Source organism: Odontesthes bonariensis, chromosome 15 (assembly GCF_027942865.1).
Source record: "Odontesthes bonariensis isolate fOdoBon6 chromosome 15, fOdoBon6.hap1, whole genome shotgun sequence".
NCBI lineage: Eukaryota > Metazoa > Chordata > Actinopteri > Atheriniformes > Atherinopsidae > Odontesthes > Odontesthes bonariensis.
Window position 1 is genome coordinate 14767409 of NC_134520.1, and position 23767 is coordinate 14791175.

Here is a 23767-nt window from a genome sequence, read left to right on the forward strand (position 1 = left end):
CAAAATGGATCTTGTGGTTAGTCTGTGGTTGCGCCTCACCATGCGACAGATCTGGTCTGAGGTCTCTATTTCTGTGTAAGACACACGGGGAGGCTTTCAATTAGACTTAAAGCCTCTTGACCCGGAGAATTTGGCCACACTATAGATTAGAGTGGCAGGATAAGCAGAAAGTTGTACATATTTAATGAGAAGAGAAGTGACACAGAAACTAGAAAGGGAAATATGAAGGAGGACACGTTTGTTTTAAGGATTCCATTAATGCTCTTTGGATTTTTTTCTTTATATTCAAATGAAAATGTATAAGAATGAAACAGACTTGCCCTAAGCCACAAATATAGGCACACACACACACACATAAGTTGCAGATGCAGTACTGTTTTTGCCTGCAGTATCATGTTGCAAGATATAACATTTCTCAGCACAGACACATGTACAGCTCTGATCAGGACTGCCCATAGCCTGCCCAGGAGTCTGTCCTCTGTGTTGCCCTTAGACTCTTGCCGACACAGCTATATTGCCCCGACAGCTCTGCTTGCTACACCCAGGCACCGGCCCTAACCTCCACCCCACTCAGTTTTTCCAGCCCCAACTCCCAGCTCCCTCTCAGGTGCAAAAACAGTTGGAATTAGTCAACAGGCTCTCTGCTAATTGAGGCTGGAAAATATTGTATCAATCCCAGTGGAGCCGGAGCATGGAACAGCTGAGGGAAGAGGCGAGAGGGAGAAAGGCTGACTTAGATGGATGGAGGGTTTAAAGGATTAGAGAATAGGACAGAGTTGAAGGGAGATAGAAAAAAATGCAAAACATATACGTCAAATAAAAGCGTTTTTGTTTATTGGTCTTTCGTCCACCAGAAAATTATTTTTTTAATATGATTTACAACATTATATGAATATTGCACTTAAGACATTCATTGGCAACTTAAAATGCCTTTCAGAATGGTATCAAAGGACAGAAAAGGAACTGAATACTCTTTTTTTTTTTGCAGAGTGATGAAATTCAATGCTGTCACTAGTAACAGACAGAGCTAACCGTGTATCAGTTACATCTCCAAAGTGCTCCAAGAAAAATGTCCTGCCTTGAGAGCACACAAAATACACGATCACACACTCAAACACAAGCACTAAGGCCTCAGGTATTCGTTCCTGAAGTTTGTTATCAGAATCAAGCAAGTTGTAAACTTACTGGACGTTCAACGGAAAGTATTTGTTAATCAAAGTAGATAGATTATACTCAAGATTAATGATGATCTGACTAATGTCTGTCTCCAGCATGATCTAAATATAGATCCGCCTATGCATAATCGTAAGCCACTTTATCTTGGACGCTACTATAAATAGCTTGTAAAAGTTGTCACGAAAAGACTCAAAGTACAGTCCTTTCAGGGACCAAAAGGGAGGGCTTCAGCATGTTTTTCTTTTGACCTATGGCAAAGCAGAAAATGATCGAGGGGAAAAACACACCCAAGTGTTTACAAAAGCTCCAGAGGCAGGTACGCATCATATCCTGTCCTGGGTCATCGGTCATAGGCTGCTAATTAGACAGTGCTGCAACACAACGGCTGCACAGGCACGCCCAACAACTGCTTCATGATCAATTGCAACAGCAAATTCTGAGTGGTGTAGTGGAGTGCATAACAGTCAAATTCAATTAACAGATGAAAGCTCCCTGAAATTGTACAGTTCAAATACGCGCTTGTTTTCTGTTTATTCTCGTCTTTCTGTTTTGTTTCAAAAATCCCTTTTTTGGCACATCGGGCTGCAAATAGTTTATTTTGTGCTTAATTTTGTCATCACATCTTGAAAGATGGACTGTTATATTTTGGGTGTGTGTGGCTAATGGCATCAAAAGCCTGTGCAGCTTCCAGGTGGTGTCAGCCCATTCACCCTTAGGAAATAAGGTCACTCCACCACACCACTACAGTTTGAGAAGTCTCTGCGGTCACACTTTAGCTTTACTCTGCCTCAGCAGTCTCTCACACCCGGGGTGTGTTGTATTTACCAGTTTTCCCGTGGTGTGCAACATGTTCCTGTTTGATGCAAGAGTTTTCCGAGTTCTTCGGGGTATTTGACTTGGAAGGCAACCCTTGGAAGAAAATCTTACACCCTATTGAAAAATGTTGTGGAAATTATTCAAGCTTGTCGTAGACGGGGGAAACTGTCAATCAGAAAAGGAGAGACCGAAAAGAAAACTTCACAAAAAATAAAGGAAGGGTGCTAAACAGCTGACTCTATAAAGCCTTGATCAAAGCACTGGCAGTAAAGACGATAATATTCAGTGGTGGAAAATGCTCAAATGTTCATTATCACTGTTGAAAAATGTTTGTAATGAACTTGCAGAGAGCTGGTGCAACAGAGTATCTTCTGGAATCACATACATGTCCTGCAGATAGTAGTGAGCACTCTCCAGCTGTTGTCACTATGATGATGATGATGTACAAATCAAGTCCTCTTACAACATGACACTCAGTTGCCACCTTTGGGTAGGATAAACATGCTGTGCAAGGGGGAAGAAGGAACTGGCCGGCATTAGACCTCTTAGCCTTTGAGTGTGGGATCGCAGATTCTAATCCTGATCAGCACAATCTCTTCAACAAGCGTTTTGCTTTTGCACTTCTGCTGTTACCTAACATTTCCACTTTGCTCTCGCCCACAAATGGTTATGGTTAGGAGTTAAAAGTTCATTTAATTTTTAGAACAGAACAGAATTTTTAGAACATACAAAGTGACTGACTACAAAGTTTTATACTCACTGGTCGCGGTTTTCATCAGCTGGTATGACTTTAAAAACACTGAAAACATTGTTATCTCACTATTTCATGGATTGTGAAACTACTCCATATTGGACTTGTGAACAAACGCCCTGGTTTCACACTTTCTGACGAAACTGCTTTGTAATTAATTGCAGACAGTATTAGTTCATAATTCCTGTTTTTTCTCATCAACTATTTGTGATGCCCCAGTTAATATGCAGCCATTTTTGAATTTCCAGCTTGCCACACATTCCAGAAAAAAAGTTGGGGTAACAAAACTTTTACCGCTTTGTAATCTTACCATTCCTTCTCATTACACTCCACAAGACATTCTGGCGCTGAAAATGAAGCTTTTCAAACACACATTAAGGTGTGAAACAGCATTTTACTGTATAATTTCACCAAACTTTGTAGCATTTTACTGTATAATTTCACCAAACTTTCTCTTTTAGAGACAGGTAAGGAAGGGAGGCAGGCCAGTGCTGTACCTGTACTTTCTCTTTTGTTTTGCATTGTCTTTATCAGTGCTTTAAAATATCTATTAATAGATATAGAAGTGTAAATTCCTTTTGCCAATGTCACTGAGACAAATCCACACCATCACATAACCTGATTTTCATGACTTTTAGCTGATAACAGCCTATATAATTTTTTTTTTTTTGTCCTTGGAATGGAACACACATGGTCATCCTAGAGGCCTCCAAGCTGAGAGAAGTTGACACCACCACTGGTCAGGGTGAACATATGGCCGATTTGTTTCGAAAGGTTTTGGGTGGCATTAGCGAATGGAACTCATATTGTGGTGTTTAACAAGGGTTTCTCACAGTTACCCCTTGTCGATGCAATGCCATCTTAGGGATGCAATGAAATACTTCCTAATTTCATGAACAGTTTGATGAAATTCTGCACTCTAGAGGGAGAAATATGCAAATTCCATCCAATCCTTCTCTCAGGAACATTGTTTTCAAGCGCTTCAAGGACACATGAGAAGTTTTTCTTTTTTAATCAAAGCACAGAAACGTTTATATACATAGAAGTATTACATACTCATTGTTCATTACTATAGGTTGCACTTCGGGGACGATGCTTTTTGTATAATGAAGCAACACATTTTTACAAAATGTCTGTTTTAGGCTGCCTGCCATTTTGAAAGAATAAGGAGGTTTTCTCTGTCCTGGGCTTTCTCCATCCGCACCATGACTCACCACTAATTCTGATGGAGACTGGATCAACTGCACCAATGCAAGGGCTAAAGAGGGAAGCACCTGGCTGAAGGAAATGGTTTGGTGTTTTGAACTGGGAGAATACACATGTTAATGAGGCTAGGAGAAGGACTGGGGCGTGCTCTGCTCAGTATTGAGGTGGAAATTAAAGGCAAGAGAAGTGCTGGAGCGCTTCCCGTTGCTCATTAGGCATTAAGGTTTCCTCTGGGTTGTCTCAACCGAGAGGGGATTCGTGGACATTTTGGTTGCCAACAGGAGGGTAAAATCCCACGAATTATGCATTTTTTTTTTGCACAGACACAGCTTGTTTGTGGAGCATTTGAAACCAACCTTTCACCAGCCGTCACTGTTATGAGACTGAACAAAATCAAACATTACTGACACATGCTTGAGTGTTGAACATGCATGCAAAATCCTTTACTCAAATACATGCACGATCACTATCCTGGGAACATTTCAGAACAAGAGTGTCAGTGTCAGCCTAATTAGCCAAGCATCCCTGGTCTCTGCCACCGGGGTTTGATATCTTGAATGGGCTCAAGAAATGTAGCAATTAGTAGCTAACAACCTTTAGCAGTCTGGCTCGAGCTCCTCTCTTGGATTTACTGGGTTCATCAGCAGGTTTATAGATTCTGACTTTGGTTTTGGCAGCCAATTCCTTTATAACATCACACAGCTCTGGACGTCCTGGGGGTGTGAAGGGAGCACAAAGACTTCACGATGCCAACAACCAGCTACTTGAACCTTGAACCTATTGATTGTACATGTTTGCAATGATTTTCTGAAGGCTTGTAAAAAGCAGATAATAACTTCCAGTATATGATTTAGTGTTAATGTCAGAAAGTGATTAGACTGTGTAATACTAAAAAGGGTGAGGTTTTACTGTTTAAATATTAATTGGGCCGCAATGATTTAAGGGCTTTAAACACCAATGTAATGAGCAACAGTTAATTATAGTGGAGCAACGCAACTCTTAGCATTGTAAGAGCCAAGAAATGAGAGAGTTAGCCCTTTTCCTCAATGAGCGCACATTAGTTATGTTATTACTGTGCGATTTTTATTTTAAAGGTGTAAAATGGGCATGAATTAAATCAGCGGGGAACAGCTAGCCTTACTTATTTAGCATCACATGTTTGAAATCATTCCCCAAAGGAAATAGCAATAAGGGAGCAGCTGCCACTCATCTTGAAATGTACACACGGATACACACATATGCACTGGCATAATTCCATTAAGATTGGGTAGGCAGGTCTTCAACAGACTGGTTTTGGCCCTTCCAATAGGACCTCTCAATTCCCTGCTTGAACTGAGAAGATATCATGTCTTGGAGGGTGCCTAAACATTGTCTTGGGATTGAAGAAGTTGGAAATGAAGAAAAAGAAACAAGAAGGCACCTGTAAACACAGCAATAGCTTACAGGAGTGGTCACAGTTGCACAAGTGTAAAGGTGTAGAAGTTGAGCCTTAAATCACAAGTAGCCTGTGACTGGGAATGCAATGCACCTGTTACCTTCTCTGTAGAATTTGGTCCGGATCATAAAGGGAGCAATGTGAGGCAATAAAAGGAGTCACTCATATGTGACATTCAAGTAAATCTTAGGCTCTCCACCCTTTTTTTCACACGAATCCACAAGCCACAGGAGCAAATGGACTTTTGATAGACTTTTGTCTTTCTCACAAACATAAACAAAGCAATGACAGCTGCTTGTCAAGCTGTGAGGTTAAATATTGACTTGCTGCTAGGCAATCAAGTCGTAATGTGTGTGGTGGTCGTGGGTCACCGACCGGAAAGCTCACATTTCCTACAACTAACTGACCATGCTGATGTACGCAGAACCTGAGTTGCACACCATAAATCAAGAGTTGATTCCTACATCATACAAACGACTGGCAAAGAAAAAAATGCATGAGTTTCAGAAATTTCGAGGCCTGTAAAGATAGTCAAGAGCCAGGTTTATAGATCAGAAAAGTTGTAATGCTCATTATAAGCAAGTGTTAACTTCAGCATGAAAAACAGCAGCTCCTCCTCTGTCAACTTAAGGCAGGATCTAAAAGTTAGTTATTCCCTACAGCAGTGTTTCCCAACCTTTTTTGGCCTGAGTACCCCCTGAGCCTTCTTGTCACACCATTAGTACCCCCTCACACATACAACGTGTGCAATGATTATCCAAAAGTAGAGCAACACAGTGGTTATTACATGAAAATCATTTTATTTAATATCCTTAACTTGAACATAAAATTCTCAGGCTTTCTCTCTCTTTTTTTTAACCTCAGTTGAATTCAACATAAGAATAAAAAACATTTTCTTGAAATATAAATAATTAACCAAAATAGTATAAATACTAAATCAATTTAATCTTCTTTTGTTAAAAAAAAAAAAAAAAAAAAAACTCCCCGTGCGCCGCGTACCCCCTGCAGTACCTCCGCGTACCACTAGGGGTACGCGTACCCCCGGTTGGGAAACACTGCCCTACAGAACCCCATGTAAAAATGCCTAACTTCAAAGCAGAAATAAACATGCTTACAGACTGCTTTACAAAATGGTTCTGGTATTTGTTCTGTTACCTCTGTATTCTATTTTTAATTCAAAGTCTATTCTTTTGACACTCTGATGGTGTTATTTGGCATTATATTTAAGTAAATCTGTTTCTGTTTGATGATTTCATCGTAGGGAGACAGCAATAGGGTGTGGAAGAAAGCATGATCCGATCTCTGATTCAGCGCTGTTGCTGTAAGGCCCAAACTGCAGGCTCTCTTTGTTGGTGCTTCCCAAATACACATTTACATGTTAAAGGGCTTTGCTGACACAGGCGATATCAAAAGAGCTGTGAGCTTCTCTTGGTTGTGCTGGAGCTGTTGTTGCTGCTTTAGCTTTGCCTTGCTGTAGAAAAGACAGAAGTCAAAGGGGTCAAAAATCTGCTTTATGATGGCGTGAAACTAACTGTTAAATTATGTAAGAACTAAGGATAGTCCAGTGTAGCTGTTGTCTGAGCTTTTCACCCATGCCTCTTTGCTGTTTGTCGTTTTCTTGGCGCTTTGTCCTCTTTGTGATAGCGTTGGCCATTGTCAGTCCTCCTCCTGGCTCAAGCTAACTTTCAGCCAATCAGCATTCGATCAATGTGTCGCTTCATCTCTGAAGCCTGTGCTGTTTGCTTTTTGGAGGACTGCACGTCTGTCTGTCTGTGCTGTGAGTGACTGAGATGGATACTACTCAAACTAGCTTGTAAAAAGTCATCGTGAGCCCTCTTCTCAGTGGGGTCATTTTGGCGATTAGTTTAATCTGAGTGTCAACTCCAGCAAGGGACTGGAGGTAAAGGATATGGCAGTATTTGTTGCTAATTTGTGGTTTTCTTTAAATTTATTTTTGCATCATTATGCTGTTTTGATGAAGATTAATCATCAAATGGTCACATATACTGTCCTCAAATTCATCCTTTGCACATCACCTCTGGCTGCAAAAAAACACAGATAGTGTACAACTCAAAATTGTAGTAGACTGACCATTGTGTGATGTCAGAGTGACTATGTCCATCTTTCACATACATTCTAAAACTGCGAAGAAAATCATAGTGATATTTTGCGTGAAATTAAAGTTCAGTGGTCCACCAAAGATAGGTCAAAACCTATAGATGAAAGCTTTATGGTCTTTATGGACATCTTTGCGTTCACAATTACAATCTTAAAAGAATTAGTTTTGCCAGGATTCCGTCTATGAGTTTGCAGCCAGGTCAATCAGCATTCTTTATGGGCCACAACAGACATGACAGATATATCAGAACTAGAGAGTATTTTTTGACTGAACGATGGTGGAAAGAAGAATATCGCTTTTCTCAGTGAAAAGATGATTTTTTTTTTCCCTACCTTGACTTGTTTTAGCACGAAATTGAACAATATTTACTAGTTTGGCTCTTTTAACTGATGAAGCTACTTCTTGATAGCCCCTTTTTCAAACATTTTCCATGGACAACTTCTTAGATGCATCTATGAAACAAATGATCCGGCATATGAGGTAAGATATAGAAGTTCCTTGAGCAAAGTGTAAATCCAGTGAGAAGGGCTATTTCTGCTAAAAAAAAAGGCAATCGCTCATATCCATGCGCATATATTCCTGTCTGAATGCAATTTGTAACGTGAACAAGGACAGCATGTCCATCCACAGTAACAAAGAACACAGGCAGATATTGAATATGAATATATATAATATGAATATTATGCTCAGTAACTTCACTTGTCACATTATGTGCGATTTAGTCTCCAGATCAAAAGCTGTGTATATAAAGTTTTTTTTTTAAACTATATGTTTATTTCTATTTTAGCTGTTAAGACCTACAACCCCCCCCTTTTTTTTTCACACACACGTTTACCTCGTAAATTCAAACTTTGACCATGTTTGATATGGACATCTGACATCGTAACATATGTATGAGCTCAAATTAGGAACAGCCACTTGAGCGCGGGTCAGTGCATACCAACAGTCCTCCAAACTGCATTATACAATCCAACCGTACCTGCTTTTTATTTCTTAGGCCGCTTCACTAAGCGAACATGAGCAGGATGTGAGCATCATGTCAGAGCTCTGTGAATGTGCATGTATAGGGAATGCTTGTGTCTGTGTTTATACTTGTGCCATTGCGGGAGCATGAAGTAGGCTTTAAACTGAAAAAGATGTGCGTTTCCGTTCCCTAATGGCTAATATGAACCAGACCTTACGCTGCACTCAGTTCAGGCACATACATGTTTGTGTGTGTTTTCATGCACGCTGACATGTGCAAGCTTGCGTGCACATGGGTGTTTTTCTCATCTGGGAGGCCATGCTTCTCATTACAACTCAGAGGGTGGCACAAAGCAGTGACACAGCTTCTGCAGCACAGTCCACACCAGACCTCTGAGAACCCTTTTTTCCCCACTTTTTCTTAACAGTTTTAGCTAATTTCTTCTTGCCTATTTCCTGACTTTACAGCAATATTTGAATGACCCAGGAAGAAAAGGTTGTGGTTGTCAAAGCAGGTGTTTTTTACGCAGTCATCCATACCTGAACAACACTTTGTCTCCTGCTGTCTCCATATCCCCCTTTCCTCCCCTGCAGTGGATAGGATTGGGGTCAGGGCCCTTTGGCCAGTTGAGCACTTGACAGCTTTGACAGGGCCCTGATTTTACTCTTGTGCCTTCTTTCACCTCCTGTATGCCTATCCCATTTTAATAATGTATATATGGGGCAAGGTCGGGCCACAGAGAATTGCCTGTGTCCTGGTGCTCAGTCACTGGAAACTCAGTGCACACATGAGCTACGCATTCTTAAAGTCAGCAGTGCAAGGCGCTGGCTCCAAAAATAAAGTCCTAGTCGGAAAGATGAAAATTCTGAAATCAGTTATTTTTCTGCAAAAGTTAATTATAAGCTCGTTTCTAAACAGAGTGCTGGTTTTCTTCCTTAAAATAACTCCAGAATTTTGATAGATATCACACCTTAGAGACACAACCAGGTTTAAAGGTATCACTCTACTGCTCCAGCCTTTTGTCAAAATATGTAGTCCAGTCTAGTGGAAGGATGTAAAATAGTCATGAAACAGTTAAAACAAAACACTATTGTGCATGAATATTGTAATGTGTTCATACCCCCTGCCATCTGCAAAAACCTTTAATTTGTAAGCCTTTTCAAAAAGTGACTTAAACCAAAAATGACGTTTCAAAGAAAGGTTGCTCATTGGGATGGGGGGCTGTGCTACATTCTAAAGCTTGACAATAATCATTTTTGCAGTGACACCAACCAAATCCTCCAACATCTAAATGCTTCATTTGTTCCTTGTTGAATGTGATAAGCAGACAATTTCATATAATGACTGCTCTGTGCAGTTATTTTTCATCTCCAGTCGCACAAGCAGTTCAATTTAATTTTAATTTTGCTTTTGGAAACTTGAGGAAAAATGTCTGGTTTGGTTAGAGAGGTATCTAATTATCTATTGGATTCTAAAGTGATAACTAATTAGAAGTTGGAAACTTGTCATGACATTTATTACAATATTATATTGTTGAAGAATGAGGGAATCCTTTCCTTTTTATAAGCCAGTCTGCACAATCAAAGCTAAATATGCACACAACATATTTGGTTTCAGCATTGCCTGCTGACTCAAATATGCATGCAGGTAAATTATGAGATATGAGAATACTTATTTGCTATTTATCTATTCATGTTTATGATAGAAGAGTTAAATCAAGAACTTACCATTCACAACTCTTTTCTTGGGAGAAAAGGCAAAGATAGGCTGTGGTTTGAGCTAATGGTGACTATTGGTGTGGTTTTGTCCAATGTCCTGTGAAGATGAGGGTAGGAAACTGTAACCAGTGTTTTTGTTTTCTCTTGATGATGCTTCCACTCTAAAGGACAAAATCTGGTTTTGACAGCCAAGCAAGCCTGCTTATAGTTTGATGTGGATCCCACCATCCTTGTTGTCCTTCCCTGACACAAAATGCAGAAACCATGAGTCACAAAGCTCTTGGTGGGCAGATCCTCTAGTAACTATCTGTGAAACCTTTGATAGCTCATCGTCTGGTTGTTATGGAAGTAATGCATGATTTCCAGACGGTTTGCTCTCTCTGCTCTCCCTCCTTGATTAAAGAGAAACCCTCTTGGTCGGTAAGATTGCGGCCCCTCAATACCACCCAGGAACAGACGAGCTGGCAGGGTGCAGGCTGGTGGCTTCGTTAACCTTTTTCACCTTTTCTGTCCCCCAGTCTGACTACATCAGTCCTCCACCCCACCCCCCAACCATTTCCTCAGGTTGTCCTCTTGTATTACATTGTCTGTCTTGGTTGCCCCCACTGGGCTTATAAATTTGGGGTTTGAGGAACGGAGGGTCTGATCTAACATCCTGGAGGTCCCTAATGAGCTGACTGATGTTCCTTTACATATAATCACCATTCGGCATAGCCAATGACTTGTGTTCAGTGGTATCGAGTGTATGCTGGCAAGACATACTGGTATCTTAATGACTCAAGAGTCTGTGTGTGATTGTGTGGCTTGCTACTGAAAGATTCAAATTGAAATTTCCTATTAATCCTTCAGTAAACTTTATATAGAGAGCCTATGCCTGTTACAAAACTTCTCTCCCACACACACAGCAGCTTCCCAACACATCCACAGATGTATCCAGATGTGGAGGGTGATTCTGGAGTACTGGGTCAGCCTGTCTGGGGATAAATCAGACAGACTAATCTGTCCTGTGAGGGGATGGGGGGTAATTGGTCACATTTGACCCCCCTGGCCTTGTGGACTGTGGGAACGCAGGCTTTATCTACCAGCGGTAATTGGCTAATGAAACACTTCCGCAGCACCCTCCACTAGATTGTCATCCACCAGTTGGGATAGGGTGAGGCATGAGTGTGTGTGTTTGCGTGAGTGTGGCCAGCACAAGTGGCCAAGAGGCATGTGTGTGTGTGTGTCGTTTAGAGAAAATGGCAGGATGCGGAACTCCCTGTGGCCATCCATGCAACTTTATCAACAGCATCAGTCTCATGATGCCTGCAGCATAGTGATACATTGACAGACCACACATTATTGGTTGTATGGTTGCCATTACAATTGAAATTCAGGTTTGAAGTGGAAATAATTAATTTAATTCAAATCTAATTTTAACCATTGGCAGTGTCTTTTTTTTCTCCTTTTTACAGCATATACTGACTGTGTTGCAAGAATACAACATTATTTTTGATACATCATTTCTATCATCATTACTATGGTAGTTCAGATGGGAGTAATTTGATGCATTGTGGTTAAGGCCTTGTGTGATGAGCTTGCTGCTGAACTTTACTCATATTTCATTGTCATTTTATGTGATCCATTTATTTGGGTAAAGTCATGCCCACATCAATTGAAAGAGGAGAAAATCGGCAAGGGGAGAGTGAGGTGTGGGGGTGGGAGGGTGCTAAGACAAAAAAGGCTAAAGTTACGGTGGTGAGACAATGTTTCTGAGGTTCCATCAAGTGAGCCATTCATAGATGCGGGCCTACCAGTTTGTGGAGCCAGGGAGACACTCCGATAGAGTGGGGCCCAGGGTGGCCTTGTCTTTTTGTCCCAAGCTGACCCCTGCTCTCCTGCCTGGCCTCTGCGCCCCTCACCTGGCCTGTCCCAGCGCACTGGTAACAGGATACCTGTAATTTGCTCTAATGGCCTTTGAAAGACCTGGCTGGGCTAATCCCTGGAGTACTTCTCCCAGCAGCACCGTATGAAAAGGTGGGGGTAACTTGGCCGAGTGTGAGTCCTGAAAGAGGACCAGCCTCTGGATTGTGTGTGAGAGAATGTCGCCGCTTGCGACCGGGTCTGGGGCGCTGGAGTCAGCTTTCTGCAGATCCCCACCATGTGGTAAGCTCAAAAAACTGAGCTCGTTTTGTATACAAGTAGTTCTTGTCCGCTTTACACCTCCCTTAGTTGCTCAGCCTGGCAGACAGACGAGAATACCCTAAAAACCCAAGAGAGCATATTTCAAATTGTTTCCCTCTTCTGTAATTTGGGTATAAAGTGCTTCCTCGTGGGTGGGATTTGCTGATTTAATAGTACAAATCATTGATATATCCAATACTGCAGGGTAACCAATCAGCTGTGAAGAAGCTGAAAGGGACAAGTGGGTTTGACATAAATTAAAGCTGACTGAGTGTGATCAATTACAAATATGAAAGTGAAGAAAGAAATGATGATAATAATAATAATGATAATAATGAAAATAAAAACGCTGTAAGCCAAAGGGTACTGGTAATTGAATATAAACTAAAGATGAGATTAAAAAGACGGGGGAGAAGTAATCTTATCAGTCTCATCTTCGCTCTCATCCTCCAGAGATTTCAAAGGAATGTGGGAACAGCAAGCGATACATGGGCAGGGATCAGCCCTCTTCCAGTCTTTTCTCTCCTGTCTTCCTGTTCTTTTTATCCACCTCCCATATTTTTTGACAGGGTGGGCCACATGCAAGGGAATGCAGTTTGACAAAACGCACACATGCAAACCACTCTCCCCGTATCCTACTTCCACTGCTTGGAGCAGCCATTGTAGAGTCATAAATGACAGCATCCATGGACAAGTCTGTGCGGAGTGATTACACGAGTGACAGAATGTTTGGATCTGTGAAAAATCATGTATGTAGGAAAGACGAAAAAGCAGAAAGGGGCACAAACGTCATCCTGTTCCTTATTTCCTTTGTTTTTTATTCGATTAGATTTTTTCTTTGATCAATGCCAACACAGCTTGAGCCAAATGATACCAAACCATCCTGGAATTCAGAGCTTAATTAGGTAAGAGAAAACACTGTTCAGAGTTCCAGAAAGTCTGAGCTCATCTGAGAAACAGGATCAGATCACAGGACCAGGTTGTTCAGCATGCTGGCCTGGATGTGCTGCTTCGCCGAACACTTTGGATGATCAGAATGAAGTCTTGTCAATTTACAGCTGGAGACAATTCTGCGTCATTTATTTCTTATTTCTTTTTTTGTCGCTGTTATCCATTTAAAAAAAAAATTTTAAAGTGTGAAAAAACTTCAGTTTCGTAGCTGCAAACTCTTTTTTTGTTTATTTTCTCTCAGCTTTTCATGCCATCATGTGTTGGTCCACCCCTTCTCTGCTTTGCTCATAGCAGATATATCTCATAGCTGCTGGTAGGGGATGAATAAATCATCTCATTCCTCTGAGAGTTAATAGGTATGATGCATGTCCGGAGACCCAACACAGACAGTCGGATGGGCGGGGAAAAGAGAGGCTGCCCTGGCTGGGAAATAACTAGACTGAGACTGAGAGACCAAACATGTCAGGGACAGATGGACAGTGGAACGAAGGGTGGCAGATGGGAGACAAGACGACGGAGAGAAAGGCAGGTAGAATTTGTGGAGGTGGAGGGAGGTGCTGCCTGAAGATCAGCAGCTGTTTAGCTCTGGAACAGAAAGCCACTCACCCAAGCACAGACACGCACACATATGCTGCATGCATCAATTCACAAACAGTAGTACAGTCAGAGAGGGACTTAAAACCCCTGTTAAAGAGGCTGTAAATTTTATATTGCTGTCCAGAACTGGTTGGTCAAGGACATTGCATCATTTATACTTTGGATATGATTACACTTATTCAAACCAAAATAAATATCATCATTTCACTAGCCTGTGGACTAATGGAAATTAAATCCTGAAATGACCTTTTTAGTAAAACATTTAAGTCAAAATTTTGTAAGAGTAAGTGAAAGAAGAACTTCCCATAACCTTTGCAAGAATGTTTAGCCAAACAGCTGTGATACTAAGACCATCAACTGTCTATGTTATGAAAATGGAAATATTAAAGAAAGAAATATGTGCTTCTATTAAAAACAACCACAGATAACTGTCAATGAGTCGTTGAGCTGAGTCCACTGGGAATAATGTCAGACTTGTTGGATGATTTCCTGCTGGGCAATCGTTCTACAAAGATTTCTAAGATGTTAAGTGTTTCTGCTTTTTCCGGCTTTCCACTCATTTCCTCTGTCTTGTAGTTGTTATTTCAGGATTAGACCAGGAATTTTGAGTCACAAGTGATCCGTGATAGGATATACTGGGCATCTACCATGCAGACGATGGCGTATAACAGCACAGGCATTTTCAGACTGAGAAATTAGGGACAAATAAAACGACTGTTTGTTCTTGAAAATTTGTTCTTGTGTGGCCCCTCGTCTAAGTAGCTGTTAGCTTAGCTCTCCCGTCAGGATTCCTCTGCCTCTGCAATCTGAGAACACTCTGACCACGGCTCATAACTACCTTACACAACCCTACATGAAAAAAAACGAAAAAAAACATCTAGGGTGAGAATTTGTAAATTTACAATTTGTGAATTAAATAGATGTGTTAGAGTTGGTAATAAATCGACTCATCTCAAACTTTTGAAAACTTTTTATTGACTTCCTATAAACTTTTAATCAGTTTGAAGCAAACCTTTGAGATGTTGCTAAATAGCACTCAGACTATAAAAACTAGGCTGTATCGTGTCATACTGTACTGTACAGCCTGCATTACACATGGCTGTAATAATCAAAGCAGCGATTGGTAACCCAGAACAACACCTCAAGGACGAAGATGAAGACACAAAACACGCTGCCTTGGCCATTTATGCGAGAAAAAAATGGAGAAAGGTCTTCTGCGGCCATTTTATTCTCTCGGAAAAGATAAAGCAGATCAGACATGTAAGTCTGGCATACTGCAAACCACTCAAACCTTATAGGCAAGTGTTCTTTTAAAGGAAAACATGAACCATCACCAGAGGTTGTGAATATTTTTTTGTGGGTTGACATTTTGTTTCAGAACTCAAGCAATTCTGTCGACACACTCTGGGCAACCAAAAAAATGTGTGTTGAAAAAAGATGAAGAAGATATGACCGTGCGCACTTGTCCTTCTTACTTTGGGCGTTCTGATTCTACCTTATGGAATTATATATTTTTACATTTTAAAAAGCATTATGTAAATCTCCTCAATGTTTTCATCATCATAAAATGTTGTAGTTATAGCCAACCAAGTCATGTTGCGTGCTGTTATTAGTACGTTATTTCAGTTTATAGGATGATATTCTGCCCTTCACTTTTACTGGTACCATTCCACCCTATTTACTGTCATTTCCATGGTATGAAGGGTAACAGTATGACATCCTGGCCTGTATTGCATCCTAACCTCAGCCATTAGGTAGGAGCAGTGCTAGACATAAAATTGTATTGGGGTAATGCCCTCCTATAACTCAAATCATATAGTTTTATTGTTATGGCCTGCATGTGAATGAATTCCATTCATTAATCTTATCTCATTAATCTTGCCACCATCATAGAGCCACTGCTGAAACTGACAACACTAGCAAAGGTAGAAACATAGCTTAAAGCTATTAATCTTTATGAACAAAAAATAAATAAGATCTACATACATCATGAACACCACAAATATTCATGCATAAAGATAAGTTAAAATTTGCATTAAGATGCTCTGTGGCGGCCGCTCTTTCAGTTTCATGTCTGGGGTGTGGTCTCTGCTGTCTTTCACCCGTCTCACCTTCTCTCATCCTTTGTCTTGACAGTTCATCCAGCTCCCTCGCTCACCTTCTCGAGTAGCACCCAAAAAATTTATAGGACTATGGCTTAGATTGAATAAATATAACTGGCTACATTAAATAAACCTGCTGTCTATTTTCCAAGGAGGCAGCCCAGTCTGATGCAAACATTGAAGTATCGCCGTGCTCTTTGACCCAGAGCCAGAAAGTCAACATTAACCATCCATCTTAATTAATCTTAATTTGTAATAGCGACCTTTTTTATTTTGTCATGCCTTGTTTTCAAGATGGCTGTCAATGGCTGCAGGAGGAAAAAAAGCAAACACATACGCCTTGGGTATGCTAATATAGGGATCACCATAGAGTGAACTCTGTACTATGCCTGTGTGTGATTTGTATAAGGCCATAATTCAGAGCATAAACTGTTTCCAATGTCTGGAAAAAAAAGGATCATTGACAAAAGCCACACCAACTGCTGGTCAATGACTTCATTGGATTGATGTAATCTCTACCTGGATAAGTTTTATGTCAGTCAATGACCTAATGGTTCATGTTTACTTTTGCTGTGGTGACTTGATATGAGTGTGTTTCGGTGTGAGTGCGTCTGTCTGTCCTCTGGCAAAATATCATGGAATTAAGCAAAAAGGTTTGCGATTAGAAAGTTTTTTTTCAGCAGATGCGGATCTGCAGGGCGTACGCATTTGCATACACGTTTGCTGGCATTTATGGTTGGATTGTACAGCCAATACAGTTATAAATGTTGCGTAGCCCGCTGATACAGACATGAATAAAGATATTGACATTTTATGGCATTTGAACCTTCACAGTCAAGTGGAAGTGGAAGGTAATAATTGAGGTCCGGCACACTGTGTGCTGTAAATAACCCTTTTCCACCCAAGTAGCAGGGCCATGAGCCCCATCTTAAGTCAGGTTTTATGTCAGCCAGTCACTGAAGTGCGATCCTCACAGCATCATTATCATGTACAAAACAGTGGGCCTATCCAGTTCCCATTATATGAGCACCCTGACAAGGCTTTCCTTCCTCTGTCAGCCACAAATCAATATGAAGTTATTGGATACGTTTGCCTTGTTGCCTCTTTTTGGCAGAGCATGGATCATCTCATGCTTCCTGTATGTCCCCAGAGTCACCCATTGACAGTGACACTAGTGCTGACTCACTGTTAAACTTGATTTGACAACCGTAATCACAGTTCTGTTTTCAAGGTGGTAACATTGGTGTCTGCCCTAAATTAGGTGTCATGATTATGTTTTATCACCAACTGAATGGCATGACATCGTGCGATCATTTCTTGTGTTTCTTTGATTTCCTCTCAGACTAAAGGTAAAATGGTTCCAAAGCAGTCACGTCATACATGAAAAAAATCTGTTTCCAAATATTGATTTTTGGGGGGGCATTTTTGCTTGTATGCAATAGTTAGGAGTAAGGAGAGAAAATAGAAAGAATGCTGACAGGAATCGAACTATAGAGGCTGCAGTTGTATGAACCCTAATCCTTAGTATTCTGTTTTTTAATGAGAGCAAATTCAGAAAAACTGGTATCGGTATCTAACAGCTATTAGTGACTATACAATGACAGTTATTAATTGTGTTAATGTAGCTTAAATTTCAGGTTATTATCACATTTGTCATAACTGTGTCAAAGGCGGAAAGAAATACAAGCATAATCCTGGCTGTATCCCACCTGTGTACCGCCCCAGAGAACAGTTTTTTTACCTGTTTTTTGCATGTCACAACAGAAATGTCTTAGTTGTTCATCTTAAAAGTTACTTAAAAAGTTATGTGAAAAATGATCAAGCAAGGCTAAAGTGGAGGAATTCAAATCCTGCCTATTGTGAGTCACAAAAATGAAAGCCTTCACAGAGACACACTGACTGAATTGTCCAATGAATGTGTAGTTAGCTTTTGTTCCCAGTGGGTCAGTGATAGTTTCGTCATTCATCATGCTCGTCTCTGGGGAGTTAATTGTCTTTTGCAGATTAGTGGCAGTTGTTCCAAAGACAATAAAATGTGCAATGTGTCCACAATTAAACGTGCCTTAAAAGGTCCCTTAAAACAAATTGATTTGCATCTGAACTGTCTGCAGGTTACACATTAACTTTTAACAATAGCCGGACAAAACTATCCCTCTCCATAGGTCCTTCCTTGTCATTATCCTATTACTGTAAATTTAAGGTTTAACGTGCAAACGGGTCCATATCACAGCACCTTGACGACCTCCACAGTATGTCGTTTCTCATCGCAATCTCTCAAGGTGTTTAAAGTAATAGTGAGTGATGCAGCCTTTGTTTGTGCCGATACACAGGCGGCTCTTTTGCCCAGTACCAGACCCTGCGAGGGGGTCATGGCAGATCAAAGGTGCTGGTCACAGCCATTAGCCCTGGCAGCCCAAACCCGACATGAAAAGCCTGTGTTTTGAAAAGGAGGGCAGAAGGAAAAAAACAACAGGGCCCTCTTCGTTTAAAAAGCAAGCAAACTGTGAAATAATTGAAAAGGTATGTCAATCAAGAGCAGGAACACAGCGGGAGCTCCAAGATTCCCAGGCTTTGCTCTGGTTGAGCACTAAGCCATGGAGGGTTGCTCAAGGGGGCAACACAAGAAATTAAAGACTCCAAAAAGGGAACAAAAAGAAGACAGGAGGAAAAGAGCAGAAAAATCTCTTTTCCTCTTTCCCTTTGCTCAGATGTTCCCTTCTCTCTGCTTTAAATTTGTAATAGAAGGGGGTATTTTGCCAGAGTTTGCAGAGCCTCATTCAGTACACTTGGTCGTTAATAAGATCTTGTCTTGCTTTTCACCTCTCAGGTGAGTAACAAAGACCTGATGGAGGGCAGCTTTTGGAAGCACCTGCCCCCACCATCAAAGCCACCATCATATTACCGGTACCTTCAGCCTGTACTCCCTCTTCTCCTTCCTCCTTCCCCCAAAGCATGAGTTTGACAAAAGGGGACCCAGTGAAACTGCCGTTTTTTTTTCCAAGGTCAGAAAAGGCTTGAATGATCTGACGATGGGCTGGTGTCCAAGAAATGGGGAATGGAAAGAAAAGAAAGAGTAAAAAAGAGAGTGGGTAAAAGAGTTTTTCTATGCTTTTAAAAATCCCATAGAGAAATAAATAGCAAGTCCACAGTTGACTAGACATGTATGGTGCTGGATTTGCTTGTAATGGCAGCTTGAGCTTATTGACAGTCCCAGCCAAAACATGTCAAAGGTTAAGAGATCTTGCCAACTGCAAGTGAGAAGCCAAAAGTGCCCCTTTCATGAGCTCAATAGGACCATCGGTTGAAACTTGCTCTGCAGAACAAGGCGAAGAAATGCTCAGTGCAACTCAGTAACAAAGAGTTAATCTGTCCTCTTTGTTTTTCTTCATTGTGACACTGTTCAGTGCAATTAAAGCATTTTTTTAATTCAAAAAATTTAGCAGAGGGCCTTAACTTAAAAATAGCAGGGGCCTTAACGTCCGTGTTGACAATGTTCTTATATTGATAAATTTATCCCTGACATTATCATTAAATCTCTCTTCAGCTACAAAACGGTTTTATAATGAAGGTGACAGTTCCAGTCGAAAATTTTTACTGTTCCATAGAATATATTCTTATACAGCAACTCCGGTGAAGTGATTATTGAACTTTAACGGTCAGAAAAACTCTCTATTATTTTCAAAATTCTTTCTCTCAACACAATGCTGTGACTTTTCAAAAGGTGGACAGAAAGTTATATGGATCTAACTGGTCTCTATAGATGTGTAGTCAAGCGTCTGGTGTCTAAATGATCCCTCCAGACAATGGTGAAATCCCATGCCGTCAGGTCTTTTGTACAAAAAATATGAATAAAATGTATGAGACTATCAGAAAAAAAATGGCAAACAAAACCCACTTCTCAAACTCATGTCTGAGCTCTAGAGCTTGATTTATTTGTTAATCAAATAAAGTGAAGTAAAACCTAACATGTTAGAGTAAAGCAAACGAGACTGTTCACACTCAAAGCCTTTGGATGACAAACTCCATCACATAACTCCATCACATCCTGGAGCTCAAAACCAGCAAATGGTGGCAATTACTGCTGGCTCCACTTTCAGGCACCAGCAGTTTTCATTGGCCTGGACTAATCCCCCATAAACCCTTGCAGCGCCACAATCACCAACAGAGCCTCAGTTAATTGCTTACGAGTCCCTTGCACGCTCCAGGTGCCACCAGAGTACACCCGGTGTTTGTAAACACAGCTAGTAAAAAAGGAGGCGGCCTTCAAAGTGTCAGTGTTTCCTTGGAGGATCAGAGGCAGTGCAGGAATGATGGGGGTGCAGCTGCGCTGATACCTGGCTGGACCAAAATAAGGCATTCCCGCCTTTCCTGCAGCTGTGTGCAAGTGGGGAGAGGGCTTCATTTACACGTTCCTGTCAGAGAAGAAAGAGGCTCAACAGGAGTTTGTGTTTGTTTACCTTACCCTTCTCCTCTTTCCCCCTTTTCACTCTTTGTACTTCTTTGTGTGGGTGCCTAAAGTAGATGACCTCACATGGTAAGCATGACTAGTGATGTTCAGGGCTGAAAAAAAGTTTGAGATAGTTTTGTGCTTAAAGCGACGGGAGCATCAGACATCAGACCGTCTGGAGAAGAAGATGTACAATGTGCAATAATCTATTTGAAATTATGTATAACATAGTTGTCATTTGTTTTTTTTGTTTTTTTTCAATCAGCTGTACTATTTTCCTTTGGCTAAATTATTAGATACAGACGATGGGTTCAAGTTTATAAGTCTTTCTTGAATACTCAAATGCCCAAATGTACTATAAAATCGTTTTTGGTCACAAAGCTGCTCTCCATACTAGCGGCAAAGTCATTCTATCTTAAAGAGATTACAGTGTGAGTGATGGGGGACAAAATCTCATGTTTCGTATTTCTTCTGGTGAGCTGAAAAATAGATGAATAAATAAATAATAGGCCTCAGCAGTCTGAGTAACATAAATCATGTGGCACATGTACCAAGTTCAGACTTCTAGGTTCAGCATTCCTTTTTTTCCCCCAACTGTACCTCCAAAGCAGTTAAAGTTGCAACCACTGACTGCTGTATGACAGAAAAGGATCTCCTAGTTGCCAGTATTAATGGAAGAAGCAAAAACAGCGACCCGCAACCTCGTTCAGTGTGCAAATAGACACTTTGATGCTGTAAAATAGACTATCCAAGATGAAGAACTGCTGTAAAAGCGCCACAGAACAACAACCTGGGTATTTTTGGAAGAAGAAAGGTGATATTATTACAGATCTTAAAAGGGAGGAAGTATTGGATGACAAATGGGTCAATGAAATATCTGAGACAGAAGACTGTATCCATTTGTATCTGTTTCCTTTCCCAGTGACTACATTTACATACACAAATTGATCTTTTTTTTTCATACTGAAAAATATTTCTATCAGGATGTTGTGATTAATACTTGTGAATATTTCACCAGGACTCTCATTACACGTAGCTATGAATAAAACAGAACTTTTATTTTTTATCTTTTGGTCTAGTTTGATCTTGAAATGCAGTCTCACTTCAACCGAGTTCTGTCCTTGAAACACATGCACATAACCAAATACAACCAGAAATATAGGCTTTTTGGAGGGCTTGTGCATCACTATCCCTTCCCCGCATACTGTTGGCTTGGCTTGCGTATATTAAGCAGAGATGACTGAAAATTAAGCAAACACTCATTCCTAATGGACTTTATTCATGTCCAATAGATGTTCTAAAGCCCAAATAATGTCAATATACTAAAAATCTGAAGTGTAGAAAAATTCTATTCTATGACAATGTCCTATATCGAATGTGGAATATTATGACATTCAGAACAGTAGTGGGGTATTAGTGCCCATTTACTTATACTGTAAAGTTAAACGTTAAAGTTAGAGTTTACAGTGGAATCAAAAAGCATTCTGCAAATCAGAACATAAACTCAGGAGATACTTCTTTCCACATGGAATGTATAAACAATTTTCATTTGGAAAAAATGCATTGAGATACATTCTAAATCTCTGATATTTAATACCAGAACACATTGAGAAAGTTCTGCCTTACTGTTATTTCCGCACAAATTCTCAAAAAATACAAATAGACAACCAATAAAAACTGAATAGAACACATGAGGGGTGGCATCTACAAAGTTCTGTTTGGAGTATTTACTTCTCATTGATTCAGCAGATCAGTACATTACAAGACCTATGGCAGTACCAAATAGGCTTTGGTGCTGGTCAAACAGGTGGCCAGTGGCACGCTGCTGCAGCCATTTCGTCACTTATTTCCTTCATTCTTTGGAACCCTGTTGTTCACCTCCTTGATCTGATGTTGCATTAATGGCATACACCCAAAGCCAACAACCCTCTGCAAAAACAGGCCTTTAAATAAAAGACGTGATTTTTCTTCATATACCTGCATGGCTCTCGGTGAAGAGTTGGGTTTCACACCAATCAGATAGGCAACCACATCAAGGTGCTACTGGAGGTGCAAGTGGGCAAATGAAGGCAAAAAATGTTATCCAAAAAGGGCCTTCATCTCCAGCAATTAGCTCCTATTCAGGACCATGCAATACGCCTGCAGGTCATCCCCAAAACATCTCCCTGTCATAGCCAAGACAAAGGGTGCGTGCTTTAATTTTTATATGCAGACAAAAAGCAGATCAAGAGTGTGCCACATGGGACTTGTTTGCAGTCAGTGCCCTGGGGAAACAATTATCTTATAAGCTTGCCAGCTTTTTCATGGGGTTAAGTGGGTTAGAGAGACCACTTAGGTGGCAAGCAGACATGCTTTGTCTGTCAGTAAACAACACTGGGTATCATCAGGATGGAGTGTCACATCTGGAGCCAGGGTGTTTCTTATGGATGCATGTAGCAGTACACACAAAGTGCTGTAGTGTCTGCTACAAAAGTTTGCTAAAAATAATGTATACTCTAGTTCAGAGTCTGCTCAGGCTTTCCTCACAATTAGAAAAATGATATTAAACCTAATTTCATATTTTGTGGTCATGGCTTTCTCTGTTTAAAGTGCACAAACTTGAGAGGTATCCCCTCAAAGGAAGCTCTTGTCTAGCCTATTGTACATGTCCTGTGAGTTTGTGACTTTTTTCTCTCTCATGTCCTCATAGAATGTATCTGTCTGGTACCCTAATCGCTAATGATAGAGTAGCGTTTGATGGCAAAACTGACATGGCTTGATGTCTCTAACCCAGACTCTTGTCCTCTCTTTTATTTTCCAGGCCTAATGGAAATCCGATCTGTCAGCGTGGGAGTTGTTGCCATCAAATCTGTCAGCAACGGGCTGTACTTAGCTATGTCCAAGAAAGGCACGCTCTTTGGATCGGTGCGTATACAACCTGGCAACATTGTTTCTGGGGGTCAAGACTCTGGGGGGTGAGAAGGAGACGGGGAGTTGGTGAGGGTGGGAGAGGTATATATGTTACCCTGAGGTAAAGCGAAATCCTCTGCTGGGAAGTCCAGAGCGGGGTCAGAGTGTTGCTATCAATCATGGCTGTACACCTGGGCAACGACTGACGATACCTGCAGCTTGAGCCGGCTTGTTTCACTGTCAAAATAGATAGCAGAGTGGAGAAGAAAAAAAAACAACTCCCAATGACAAAGAGACAGCTGGGCTCATTTAATACCTTGCGTGCTATCTGCCAGTTGTTGTTTTGCACAGCAAGCTTTCAAAAGAAATCACCTCTCTTTGTTAAAATGAGACACACATCAGACCTGAGGTGTGTGGTGTCTAGCTCAAGTAC

General features: G+C 40.8%; 1 protein-coding gene across 1 annotated transcript in view; it reads left to right on the forward strand.

The window, feature by feature from the left end:
- The window catches only part of fgf22 (fibroblast growth factor 22), a 29271-nt gene that overhangs the window by 2713 nt on the left and 2791 nt on the right, over positions 1-23767 (forward strand). The window contains exon 2 of the mRNA XM_075484315.1: positions 23246-23349. Within this exon, the coding sequence (XP_075340430.1) occupies positions 23246-23349 (104 nt within the window). The remainder of the gene's footprint in view (positions 1-23245; positions 23350-23767) is intronic.